At 50.1% G+C, this 13427-nt stretch overlaps 5 protein-coding genes across 5 annotated transcripts; all 5 read right to left on the reverse strand.

Annotated features, from left to right (window-relative positions):
• Positions 1 to 1394: 1394 nt before the first annotated feature.
• On the reverse strand, positions 1395 to 3402 carry N7500_008797 (choline-phosphate cytidylyltransferase; the record flags this gene model as incomplete). The annotated part of the gene is made up of 6 exons (XM_056679941.1): positions 1395 to 1532; positions 1604 to 2015; positions 2077 to 2427; positions 2545 to 3016; positions 3209 to 3276; positions 3356 to 3402. 6 exons carry the CDS (start codon positions 3400 to 3402, stop codon positions 1395 to 1397), a joined length of 1488 nt encoding a protein of 495 aa, XP_056530313.1.
• A 772-nt stretch (positions 3403 to 4174) lies between these two features.
• N7500_008798 (PP2C family serine/threonine-protein phosphatase) lies at positions 4175 to 6126 on the reverse strand (the record flags this gene model as incomplete). The annotated part of the gene is made up of 7 exons (XM_056679942.1): positions 4175 to 4518; positions 4582 to 4842; positions 4897 to 5103; positions 5164 to 5248; positions 5308 to 5381; positions 5434 to 5752; positions 6091 to 6126. The coding sequence occupies 7 exons, from the start codon at positions 6124 to 6126 to the stop codon at positions 4175 to 4177; spliced, it is 1326 nt and encodes a 441-aa protein (XP_056530314.1).
• A 919-nt stretch (positions 6127 to 7045) lies between these two features.
• N7500_008799 (putative transmembrane glycoprotein) lies at positions 7046 to 9865 on the reverse strand (the record flags this gene model as incomplete). The annotated part of the gene is made up of 1 exon (XM_056679943.1): positions 7046 to 9865. The coding sequence occupies one exon, from the start codon at positions 9863 to 9865 to the stop codon at positions 7046 to 7048; it is 2820 nt and encodes a 939-aa protein (XP_056530315.1).
• Positions 9866 to 10391: 526 nt separating this feature from the next.
• On the reverse strand, positions 10392 to 11779 carry N7500_008800 (GNAT family N-acetyltransferase; the record flags this gene model as incomplete). Its single annotated transcript, XM_056679944.1, has 2 exons — positions 10392 to 10943; positions 11378 to 11779. 2 exons carry the CDS (start codon positions 11777 to 11779, stop codon positions 10392 to 10394), a joined length of 954 nt encoding a protein of 317 aa, XP_056530316.1.
• Positions 11780 to 11800: 21 nt separating this feature from the next.
• On the reverse strand, positions 11801 to 12127 carry N7500_008801 (uncharacterized protein; the record flags this gene model as incomplete). Its single annotated transcript, XM_056679945.1, has 1 exon — positions 11801 to 12127. The coding sequence occupies one exon, from the start codon at positions 12125 to 12127 to the stop codon at positions 11801 to 11803; it is 327 nt and encodes a 108-aa protein (XP_056530317.1).
• Positions 12128 to 13427: the final 1300 nt, after the last annotated feature.

Here is a 13427-nt window from a genome sequence, read left to right on the forward strand (position 1 = left end):
CTGTTTGATTGCTGTTCCTCTAAAAAGACGTAGAGACATGACCATGTGCCAGAATTCCATGAAAATGGCTCAGATATCGCGCTCCAGAGAGAAATGAGGGCGTTTTGTCCCAAGGAAACCTTGACTCGTATAAGTTCCCCAAAGTCGACATAATCAGGGTCTGATACCCTATTGAGATATCTCGGCTTCAGCTTCTAGATATTTGAACTTGGCTCTTCGTTCTTGTTGCCTCGATTATGGGGAGCTCAGGGAAAGACACGCATAGCCTTTCTCCTCTTGCTCATTGGTACTAGGCGGGGCGAAGAATGATCATCGCTCTGGGATGGAGGATTATCAAGAAACTTAGCGCGTTGCGAAAGCTATATATGGTATAAGTTGATCATAGATAAAGAAGTATAGCATAATAGGGAGAGAGCAGGTAGGAATGTTCATGAGAAGGGGATTGGGTTCTTTTATATGTGCTGGGCTGGAAGACCTGATATACAAGGTCAAGCAAACAAAGCAACCATGTTCAACCATCCTTATGACACTCTGCTAGCAGGCTATTGTAGTCACTCTGGTTCTTTCGGTGCGACACCACGTCCCCAAAGAGCAAGATAGCTGCAGTAAGTAGCTCCCTTTGTAGGACTGGGTAGGTCGGATATCTTCTCCGATCCAAGCAATGGAAGCCCAGTGGCGAATCTCAGGCTGAACTATGAAGATCAGGCTGGCTTACAGATTACTCTCTCTACAAACAGGGAATGTATCAAACCCAGTAATCCGTGAAATTCGATTGAAATCAGAAACTGAAAAAAACGTCACCACAATCTATGTGCAGTCCAGGACGAACACGATGGTCGAGGTCATATACCTCACCCGATCAAATGTCCATCGATTCCACCTTTTTTGTACACAAACTAAAACAAAGAGCATAGAAAATAGCCTCGGGTCATGATCAAAGACCGTGATCCTGGTCAGATGAAAGGAGTCAGATCAACCAACACCAATCACCAACCCAAGGCCTAGATACAAAAATATCAAACAGGGAACGAGTTCATTGGAGTATTAGGGGGAGGAGTGTTTGAAACCGCCGAACAAGAACCAAACCAAGGAAATACCAAATGACAAAAAAGAACTGTATCGAAGCCGAACCAGCCAAGTTCGGCATACAGCCCATTCATAGAAGACACAAGAAGAAAGAAAACACACCAAGCGCCCGACATAGGAAAAACCGCCAGTTACGGCACAATTTGTAAAGTATAAGACACGAACCGAATGCAAGATGAAAAGATGGATACATATGCAAAGGAATAAAAGGTGTAGTAGGGGGCGAAGGGGGTAAATTGAGGCGATAGCATGGATGGCAGGCTTATCTACCACCCAAGTTGTAGCTTGTTGAAAGGCAGCAAAGTCATCTACTTGGTAGAGACGTGACCAGCACGGCCACGCACCTCCTCTTCATAGACATTGTTCTGCTCGGACTCAGGGTCTTCGTCAGTGGGACTTTGCATGCCGCTGGGGTGGTCCTGGAGGGATTGACGGCTGCGGGCCATCTGTATGAAGCATATTAGTACGGATTACAGTAGAAAGCTGCGCTCGATTATCCACCGGAGTATTGACTTACCCAAGCACGCACACCTCCGATCAATCCGAGACTGTAGCCAGTAGCGAAATCCTCATTGCGGCGAGAGCCCATGGGGCTATCGGAGCGGTTGGGGATATCCGCACCCACACGGGACAGATGCGACTTGCTGCCACCTGTGGGGCTGGTGATGGGTCCACGCATTCCCCAGTCCATGCTGTTGCGACCACTAGGCGCGGGGCTGTTGGGGCGGCTGTTCTGCCAGATCTGGCGAAGTTCGCGACCAAGCTCTTGACCAGTCATGGTCCAGTTATTGCGAATGTTATCACGCAGCTCGGCGACATGACGCTTGATCTCAAGCTCGTTCTTCTTCAGCCAGGAAACGTTTAGTTCTTGACGCGAGGCGCCACGCTTGAACTGGCGGGAAATATACTGGTCGTAATCGCGGACGACACTATAGATAGCAATATTAGCTTTGATTCTGTTATATCAATGTTGCGGGGGGTGAAACATACCGTGTGATGATACCAGTGGTACTGACACCCTCTGTACGCTGGGTCACCAGGAACTTGCCCTGCGACTTGATAGGTCCGTAGATATCGTCACCCTCAGCAGCCTCATAGGGCAGATCGTCGTGAGCAACATAGTCAATCTGGTGCTCAGACAGGAACTCCGGTGTCACAATCCACGGGCAGCAGGGGATAACCTCGTCAACCCACTTGCAGTGACGGATAGTCTCCGCACGCTCAGCGCCGCTGAGCACCGTCAGACCCTTGCGCATGTGTGTCTCCTCATCGCCAGTAACGCCGACAATAAGATAGGTATCGGGGAAAGCCTTCTTAGCCTGCTCGAGCTGTCTCATGTGACTACAAAAATAGTCAGCACCTATTACCCAACTGAGCGACACTAAAGCCCGAAATGGAAAAGGGGGGCCGAATCTGAACTCTGAGGCTGAAACTCAATCCACTCGCGTGATCACCTACCCAAGATGGAACAAATCAAAGACACCGTCCGCATAGACGCGTACGGGGCGGCCCGTCGGAGGAGGGTTAGTCTTATAACCAACGGGATCCTGCAAGCGCCCAAAGACTGGGGGTGCCATCTGCTCCTCTGTAACAGGCTCATCGTCTTCGGGCAGATCGATATGTAAATCCGGGCGCGGCCGAGCACCGCCCTCAATATCACTGCTGGCGACAGTTGTCTCCGATGGCTCACCGGGGTCTTCCTTGTTGATGGCCCCGTTCACCTCGTGGGTTGTAGCATCGGCGGCGGCAGACTTGCGGGCACGCTTGGAAGCATGACGGGTACCATTGGTATGAGAGCTCGCATTGACGGGACCTGTGGAATCTTCGCCGCCTTCTTCACCGGACGCGTCGCGTGAGGACGGCTGGAGGTCGGCTGTGACGTTCTTCGGAATGGGTGCGGGAAGGTGGGAAGCGCTGCGCTTGCGCTTGGCTGCGGGGGGAGGTAGATGGTGACATTATAATGGCCCTGGAGAATAAAGAGGGATTTCTTCCGAGGGGAATGGATGAAAAAAGGTTGGGGGGGAGAGGGAATCAGGGAGAGAATGTAGAAACCCTTAATGACGGCAACCCGGTTTTAGGGGAGACTGGTAATTTTCTGTTTGGGGAAATAGTGGGGACCCACCACTCCGCTGTCGTAAGCCACCCACGGTCCACTCGTGGACCTGAACTGCGAGGAGGATACGGGGGGGGCTGAATGTTACAATACAGTGAATTGCAATTTCGCACGGGTATTGCAAATTAAAATAAGGTCTTGGCAGATGACACTGACCACGTGTGTGGATTAGCCCTGGCACGGACAGGGGTAAATGTGGACATGCTCTGACGGTAGGTATAGCTGTTCGTTTCAGAACATTAGACAGAGATTTCATACCCCTGAGGTGGAGCATTAGGTACTTTGTACAGAATCCCCTTTTTTTTTTTTCCAGAACTCCGTTGCTTTAAAACATCTACCAAGGTACAAAAACGCTCAATGCAGATATACGCCCAAGGGTATGTAACTGACCATGGTCATTCCATTGCTCACCCGGACGAAATCTCCACGAATCTACCAGCTTGCGCCCCTAGCAAGGAATCAATTCTCGTATAAACCAGACCACAGATCAATGACCGTAGGTAGGGAATGTACCGGGGATTAGGGGAAAAAACTCGAAAAGCGGTTAGGAAAGTGTAAATGGCTCGTCAATAGCGGGCATTTTCTGCGGTATCTCGTTGTGGTGATGGCATAAAGTAAGAAACGTGTTCATGAGGCCCATTTGACTCCCGAAAGGATCTCTTTCAACATCCTCCATGGAAATTCAAAGCTCTTGTCTTTCATTTCATTCAATTCCCTGTGGGTTCTCTTTGCCGCATGTCCTGTCTCTGACAAATATCCATTTCAAGTCGAAGGAAGTTAAAAAAAAGGATGTAAACAGGCTCGGGACCAGAGCCCAACGATAACTAAGCGCAAAAACAAAGAAGGGGGAGGAAAACAAGGCATAGATCGTGGAATCAGGGGGGGTCGTTGACAGTGGGCAAGGAAAATAAAACCAGATTGAAACCAAAACAGGGAGGACCCAAATCGATAGACTGTTCAGGTTAAAGTCATAGTCTACGATGAGGACTTCTCTTTCTCGGCGTCGGTAGAGGCAGGGGATTCGGATATTTGAGCTGAAGTCCCGCTGACATTATCTTGTTTCCCCTGAGGACCTGGGGTGGCTTGGCGGTCGTTCCGGGGGCTTGATTCGTGCTGCACCTGGTTGGCAAGGTCCTGGTCCTCCTCCGTCTGGTCAAAAAGTTCCTCATCGTTCTGGTCCGGGATAACTTCAGTGCCATCACCCAGGAGGATGATGCGGCCCGAACGGACACTGAAGCCACGAGAACGCTCCATCTCCAGGTCATATTCATCCGGGTTATCCTCAAACTGGTTCCGGATCCCGGGGCCGCGGAACTCGGCTGCACGAACTGACCGTCAGCACGAAGAAGTGGGGATGCTTTCGGGTTCCTCGGGAGACTTGCCGTACTCGGGCGGAGCACAAGGTCCATCCCCGTTCGCAACCCGCTCTGCAATCTGGTTATACCACTCCTCCTTGGTCTTGCCCTGTAGAAGACCGATGACGGTCATGGTCATGTTGTCACATCCGACACCGCCAGTTTCACTGTTGGAGGCGAGGCAGTTGTCCATCATGTTCTCACAGATCTGGGCAAGGGGCTGCTTGGCAGCAATACCTCTGCGGACAAACTCAACCACGGCCTGGGAGGACTGGCAATCCCAGATACCTGTAGATTGGTTAGCATTTCGACTGGCGAGCAGGAGCAATAAGTAGAATATACCATCACAAGCAATCACCAGGAACTCATCATCATTCGTCAGCTCGTGAACGGTCACATCGGGATATGCGGTAACGATCTGCTGTTCAGGTGAGAGCTCAGGGCTCTTCTTGAATTCAAAGTCACCGATAGCACGGGACAGGGCAAGGTTGCCATTGACACGACCGAAGTCGACGAAACCACCAGCAGCAGTGATACGGGCCTTCTCGCCTGTGATATTTTGTCAGACCTCGATCGTTTTTCATGTAGGGATCTGTATCATGTACTTACCCTCGTTCTGAGGCTTGTGGTCGAATGAAAGGGGCTTTGCACGTCCCTTGACACCCAAGACGGATCGTGAATCACCAGCGTTTGCCTAAAACCAGTCAATTCGAACACTCCAATCCAATGTAAGGTTCAAGATCATAGACATACCACCCAGATCTTCTTCTGTGAGATAATGCTTGTGGAAGCAGTGCAGCCAGACACCTCCTCCTCATAACGGGGGTCTAGGCCAAAGTCAGCCATCACGCTATACCTCGGAAACAACATAACACAAACCTTCCAAGATAGCTCTATCGGTCGCAAGGAAACCATCCTTCATGGCCTGTTCAATATCGCCCTTGGCGAAAGCATCCTGTCGGGAGATGATCTTGTGCAAGTTCTCGCCGGTGAACAGCGCCACCTTGTCTCCACCGTGGCCATCGTACACACCAAAGAAGGCGAGGCGGTGTTCCGGATCCGTCGGTTTGTCATTGTTGCCGGTATAATTTGCCTGGAGGTCAAGGATTGTTGCGTGGGCATCCTCCATGCTGATTCGCCAGCCCTGCATGGCCGACACACCATACACACAGCAGTCATCCCCGCCTTCGGACGATGTCTATAACAAGCGAAAAGTAACACGTTAGTTACACTCGATCCTTTTTCACAAGATATGCAAAGATGCCTGGTAAGATTGCGACGCCATTTCGTCGCTGGTCGAACCACCCCCACTACCCAGCTGGACTACCCAAGACCCCGCATAGCAACCCGAGGAAGATTCCTCCGAGCGACAGGACGGATAATTCAACTGGAGGGCCTAGCTGGGAGATTCGATTCCACGACCCGTGATTTGGGACATGACAAGAGCCAGAAAAAAGGGGGCAGTTTAGAGATGGAAATAGAGCATCACAATGGCCAGTGTGGGGTGTAAATCAAGGAAGCGAAGTCTCAACTCACCTTTTCGACCACCGGCTCCGATAGGGTTTGACCCATATTGACAAAGGTTGAATAATTCGGGAGATTATGGGATCGAAGTCGGAACGAAGTGTGGGAAATGGAAGTGCTGGAGGTGCCTGGAGTGGAAAGGGTCAGATGAGGGCGCAGGGCTTTCAGCGCGTCTGGTTTCCCGCGATAAGTGGGGAACGACGGATGACGATAGATCTCTTGCCTTTGGACTTGAATGATTTGAGAGAGAGATAGTGATTGAATAGAAGATCGGAGAGAGACAATTCAAATTCAAGGAAGCAGAGAAAGTTCAAGTCCAGAGATCTCGCAGAGATTTCCTGGTATTGCGTTTACCGCTTTTGTTACGCTGTGCTCTATATAGTCACGTGAGGAGGATCAACTCGGAGTTTTCGATCCAGTTTGGGGGTGGAGAGAATATTTCGGGTAAAGAAGTCTATGGCTTACAGGGGAGCTCCTGAAATAAAGTATCTTGCATCCTAATATCATATCGAGGTTGAGCAGAAAGCAAATAGTGGCTGTGTACTTCCATAGTCACCATACAGTCACGCCATATCAGAATGTCTGACTCTTCAATTTGGAAGGCCCGACATTGTTCCATTCACATGAAATAACTTCTTCATCTCATGGATGATGGACTGGCTGTTCCTACTCCAGTGATATTCCTCAAAAAAATGCTACAAAGGCAAACCTCGGGAGATCCAAGCGGTGAATCCGAAAAGCCCTGCTCGCTACATGGATGCATGCATACGCCGAAACAACCTTGAAATCATGCAGGAAGATTATTATTCACTCCAAAACTAGATCAAACCCAACCAATCAACCATAGAAAAGCCAATGGATATCATGCAATGCCCGAGAACGCCAGAAACACAACAAACAGAGGAGAAAAGACAGAAAGAAGAAAAAAATAGAGACATAAGACGGGTAAAGGCGAAGAAACCAAAGATCAAACAAATGCCAGCTCTCCACTACTGGCTATAGGGAGACCCCGCTTATCGTCACTCTTCACCGGCTGTGGGGGCTCAAGAGGCGAGGACAACCACCATTGATGATTGGGGCTCTTGTGAGGGGCCTTGCGCGACAGGTGTTCATCCAGATCCGAGATCATAGACGAGCTTTGCGGCATTGCATTTTCATCATTCACTTTCTGAGGCTGGGAGTTGCCCTGCCGACCACTGCCCATACTATTCTCGCTCCAGAACCGCGGCAGCGGAGAGATAGCACCGCGATACTCTTGTGCAAGACTCAACTGGCTCTGGCCATATGCGCTGCCCTCAGCAAGAGGGAATAGACCGGCCTGATGGAGGTTTTGATATTGGGAGAACCGGTTGGTGATGGTGTTGTCATCGCCGTATTCTGAGGCCGAGATCGCATTCGACAAGGGTCTTTCTCGGATGGATTGGCGATATTCATCACTGAAGGTTGATTCAGAGACGGTATCGGCACGGCTGCGCATGCTACGGTTTCGGTCGAGCGCGCGCATGCCCAAGGAAGTGCGTCGGCTGATTTGCGCAGAGAAGAGAGGATTGGAGGAGTTGCGGTGCTTGGCTCGGCTGTGGACAAAAGCTTCCAGGGAGTCGGCCTCCGAGATGGTGGAGCCATCGGGCTCGACGGTGCGCAGTGTCATGCGCTTGTAGTTGTCGGGTATGCTGGATGCCATACTGTGACGCATGCGTGCTGCTGCTGGTGGACGTGGAAGCATCATTGCCATGTTGGCTATACTGGTCTCATCACTCATCATCGAGGCTCGCGCATTTTGCCATGATGTCTGTACCACACCGTGGCCCGGAGGTCCAAAGCCGCCGGCGCCATGGCCTGCTCCGCTGAATCGTACAGGCAGTCCAGAGGCAATAGAGGAGATTCCGCTCGAGCGCCTTGAGTATCTCTTAGACTTCGATGATTGGAGAGACTCTCGCCTCATGGCTCGTGGCTGGATTGTCTTCAATGGCTCTCGTCGGGAACGGGTGGTGGTCCTGCGACGGACGGGGCTATTCGTGTATGAGAGTCGATTGTTTTGCTTCTTAGACGGCGAAACAGTTTGAACTGGTTTGTTCTCCTCGGTCGAGTCTCGCAGTGGGACAAAGCCCCCACGAGTGGGAGACTTGCGAGCAGGAGAGCGAGGGGGAATAATGGGCTCAGGGATAGAAAAGCTGACTGGGTGCTCCCGTTTATCGAATGATGACACATTCCACGCGGGTCCAAGTTCAAGCTTGGGGATTGACGATGGGGAGATGGGACTCATCCACTCGTCGGAGTTGTCGTCACGATCGTGAGGAGGTCTTTCCGTCACGGATGGCTGGCAAATAGGGACATCTGGCCTGACAGGTCGTGGTGGAGCAGGTTTGCCATCGGAACCACCCTCTTCGATCGTGGGCGAGCTCTTGCGGCTACGCCAGCAGCAGAAGAGAATCAGCCCACTAAGAATTACCACGAATGGGACCACGATCGAGATCGCGATTATTCCCGCCTTCTTGTGGTTGGGAGTGTCAGAATGAGTGAACGGATCGGTGGGGTTTGAATGAGTATCCGAGGCTTTGAGAACATCGAGAATGAAGTCTCTTTTATCTTCAGTCGATCCTTGGTGTCCAGTAAGGGAAATGGTGAATTTCTTAGGGTCCATGTCATCCGGAACGTGTCCGTAGAGAGTCTTGTTGTCCGAGAAGTAGGTGAGCCATGTGAGATCGCTGTCCAAGTCGACCTCCAATTGCACAGAGTTATCGGTGACGATAGACTGATTGAACACGAACTTGAAATCCTGGCCAATGGCTGCCTCACAGCCATCCACAGTGTCGAGGAACAGCTTCAGAAAATCTAGCTGAAGCATCAAATGCGCCTCGTCTTGGAAAGAATCCGTAACGGCAATAGTGATATTCTGGTTCACGGCATTCTTGGGTGGTGTCCCGCTCAATGAGATACTGTCCTTATCTAGCTCCAACCAGTCCGGCAGTTGAGCATCAACCTTTGCCAGCTCCTTAGTAGAGATTGGCGAACCATCCATAGAGAGAAAGCTGGTGAACTTGGGGCTGTTGAACTCTTCTCCTCTCGTAAGATTGAAGGTTTGCACAGTCTCATTGAATGTCAGAATATGGGGACCTATCGAGAGTTCAAAGGTCACGTTGGCCGCACTGTACCCAGCTACATCCGATGCAATCAGCTGGAAAGTAAATGTTTGAGGCCCCGACCCCGGAAAAGCAGGGCTATTTCCAGCAAACTTCAGGGTTGCCGGGTCGAAACCGATCCAGGAAGGTAGCGGGGCGTTGTTGGGCGAGGTTCCGTAGTAGATCGTAGATGGATGTGTGTTGCCAAAGGTATCCTGATCGAACTGAATTGAGAATGGACGACCTGGATGGATGAACAACCTGGCAGGGTATGAGACCGGTCCCAATTTCTGCAGTTGAGGTACAAGCGGTTTGTTCACCGTCGGTCCCTGGTCTGCCGTTACAATCAAAGTAACGTCCATGCTATCTTTTTCCAATCCGTTCGATGCCACAAGCTTGAACTTGATGGCACCACTGTCGCCCGGGTGTGGCGTTCCGGAAAGAGTGAGACTGCTGCTGTCAACCTCGAGCCATGATGGTGCATTAGATAGCGAGTATTTAGTGTCCGCGTCGCTGTTAGAGAAAGTACTTTGGGCGAATTCAAATCGGAAAGGCTGTGAGATTCGAGCAACGGGTGGCAATTGCGCGTTGATAGGGTAGTTGGCAGACAGGTTTGCTGCACTAACTACTGACAGGAAAGCCAGTACAATGGTGAGAAAGATCGTCATGGTTGAGAAAACGCGAGTTCGCTGGAACTGTATGTAACTGGAAAAAAAACAGCTAGCTCATCGGCCACCGACAGCGCTTCCGACCTCACGGAGAAAAGAAAATAGTGAAAGTAGTCAAGAAGGAAAGAAAGAGAGATTCGGGACGAAGATGAAGAGTATCATGCATGATCATCCAGGAAAGGATCGCGGTCCCTCTCGCAGCAAAGGCACCAGGGACACATTCAGGGCGTACCCTTTCAAAAAAGCCATGCCTGGATATGTTAGATATCACGGAAGTATGTGGCAGAATGACAGTGGAGAATGGACGCAGACGCGATCGCTATAATCTCACGTTTCGAAGACGCCCGGTCCATGCAAGGGGTAGTCGCAGGTGGCTCCTGCGGCAGCCAAGGAGCGTAGGCGCGCCCAACCATCATGACTTATTGCCTCTCGGGCCTATTTGAAAGGGACCAATAAGGCAAGGAATATTTCCCGTGGGAGGAAAAAGGCCCGAAGGGTGCAGCATTGACGGCAGTGGCTCAAATCCTCAAGCTTCTAAATCTAGGACCATTTTGATACCTGTTCGTCCAGGGGCATAGTAATCAGGGATAACTTCACGCTCCTCGAATCCATTGCGGAGATACAAGGCGCGTGCGGGCTCCCTGGCCTGGTCCACCCAGAGTTGGATATACTGGCAGCCCTCCTTTTGCAGGCGTTGCTGAATGTAGGACAGTACCTCCTGGCCAACACCTTGACGGCGATTAGGCTCTGTCACACAGATTTTGTGCAAAAGCGCAACGCCCTTCTGTCGGACATAGACCGCATAGGCCACCAGATCAGATTGTGATCCCTTGGCTCGAGTCGCGTACAGTACTCTCGTATTGGGCTTTTTTCTCCACAGGTCTTCGCCAAATGGAAATGCCTCATTGGTGGGGAAGGTCTTTTTCTCGACGCGTGAAATCTGGGCAAGAATCTCCAGTGCCTCGTTCCTCTTCAAGGAATGAATGTCTGAGATGGTGAGGGGCATTCCTCCCACTCCAGTCTCGTATTGAGGTGCCATTCCAAATCGCGACGTTTGACTTGCTCCAGATATTTGACACTGTAACTGTGTCAGTTTATGCCGTGGAAGAGTAAGAAGTTCAAATGTATGGAGTAGTGAAAAGTGCTAGGTATGATCCCCACCGAGTTTCAGCCAATGAGAGTCGCCTCGATCTATAACCAGTTGACAATCTCTCAATTTCATCTACGCGTCTATGCACGTCATACAGTAAGCTGGTGAGTTCTTTCTTTTTTTCATTGGTAAGTCACATATTGAGTCACATCTTATTATCGGCCACCTGAACCTGAGCACATGTTGACGACTCCCAAGTTCAAATCACATGATATCCGTGATCGGTTCGCGTTCAATATTCTAATCCCCCCCCGGTTCATGGATGCATTTACAAGCAAAGATTTGGCTTTGATATCAGGGCGGAAAAAGGCCTGCACAAGCCCTTTGAATACCATCAGAAGGTTGAAAAATCCCCCACCCACAGCCTCAATGCGCTCCATGGCCTCCTGAAGAGCATCATAGTGCAGAAATTCAATTCTGTAATTCTCCAGGCCGCATCCGAAGACATACAGATGAGGAGGATCACTCCATATCTGATTCAGCAGATGTGGACAGCCTCTGAGGGAGTCGCCATGCGTGTATGGTGGTGTGTGAGTGATGAGAATGTCCACATTGTCAGGGATTCGGTCCCAAATGTTATCAGAGTCAGGATACTGGAAGACCGAGGAAGGAATGGTCATTGATGAGTATGGGCTTCCATAGATCCGGAGTCGGCGTCCATTCCAGCAAGTCACAACGGCATGCTGGTGTTGCAGATAGATGATATCGCCCCAGTACACACTCTCGAGACCTTCAATTCGCCAGCGACGAGTTCCCCTGTTCATGGTATCAAGACAACGGTCAGATCAACCCGCCACGGCATTTTTGATGGGGTGAGGCTGGGCTTGTAGCCAGTTCAGTGTGATCTGGAGCTCGGCGAGTGATCCGTTTGATGTCAAATCGCCGGCGTGGATCAGAATGTCGCCTATCGGTATCTTTGGTCGCTGCCTGTAGGTATTTGAGATACACACTATCGATACGGGGCTCTCATGTAGTAGAGGGAGGTTGATTGCTCGCCATGAATAGGGCATGCGGGCGAGGAAGAGACAAGGTCGGTCTCGGAACTGTTGCCAGGCTGATGGCGGTGCCGGTGGTGGGGTGATGTATGACGAGTTGTTGCCGAGCGCAGTCATTCTGAAAGACATGATAGATCTCAGCCCGATGGGGTGACAGATGATGGCGATGATGATTATGCGGAAAATTCGAGTGAGAGAAGAGTTGAAGTACGGTTTTTTTAGCTTGACTTGTTTTATTCATATTCTTTCTCTGAAGACATTTTCCTTGACAATTTAGTAGGGGTGGTCGTTCGCCTTGCGCTGATGTCGCTACATCCATGTTCCTCATGTTTGTGTATCAGCCCCCCCAGCCCTCCCGGGCAATAACCCTAACCACATAGAGTCACTCGATTATACGTGTTGACATTTTTTTATCTTTTTCATATAATTCTATTCACGTACGAAGTGAAAACGCTCAAATAATATTGGCAAGCATGGTCTCAACGTCAAATACCCCACGCATATCATAGAGGTTGCTTCGGTGTACCGGACAGAGTGTCTGGAAGAATCAGACAGAAGAGGAATGGGAGGTGAGACTCTTAGTATGATTCCAAAAATTGAATTGCTATTGTCATGGCTGCGAGAGGAAGAAATCTTGATTCATCAATAAACGAAAAAGCAGCGTATCGATACTCTGAGGGCTAGCACCTAATCAGCCTCCTAGCAAGTAATGGGAGATAGAATGATTCAACAGCTATAATTGGAACGATCTTCTGACCTTTCTTTTTTGGCAGATGATGGGGCTAAATGTCTCCGTCCGGATTTAAGTCGATCATCTGATGCGTCTGGCCCTACGGGGTAGAGCGATGTGGACTATCAAAGGGACCAGGGGATTGGCCAGGCACGAATTTCCGGAAGAGGAAGAATCAGGTTTCCATTCTTGTTATATTCGAAGACGCCGTAATAGCCCTGAATTTCATGGCTAGAGTTATAGTGACGACATATAGGTGAGAATTTGTTCGCTCGTTAATAATCGGCCTATTCTCGGCCAGTCTTCAGATATCGTTGTCCCATGCAAACCTCCTGGCATCGGCCGTAGATCAACCTCAAATTTGACACACACACATACCAGGTGTCTCTCATAGAGTTAGAGCCTATTGTAGATTAGTCTTAGGCGAGAGGCTTCTAAGAAGACTTTAATCGCAGATAGATTGACAGCACCGAGATCAAGTAAGATTTGTTTGGAAGGTGTCCGAGTGAATCTATTGAATAGAAGCTCGGATGGCGAGCTACATGATAAGGAACTCCAGTGAAGACAAGTCGCAGCTCTTGGCTACAATTAGCTTGGTTGTTTATGTCTTAAACCCTAGGCTGATGGATCTTTTGTTGAACAGAAAGATGGAGGGATTTATAGTGAGGTTGAGACAGTACTTGAGCA

The sequence above is a fragment of the Penicillium coprophilum genome (assembly GCF_028826855.1).
Source record: "Penicillium coprophilum strain IBT 35676 chromosome Unknown utg000005l_segment0_segment0, whole genome shotgun sequence".
Classification (NCBI taxonomy): domain Eukaryota; kingdom Fungi; phylum Ascomycota; class Eurotiomycetes; order Eurotiales; family Aspergillaceae; genus Penicillium; species Penicillium coprophilum.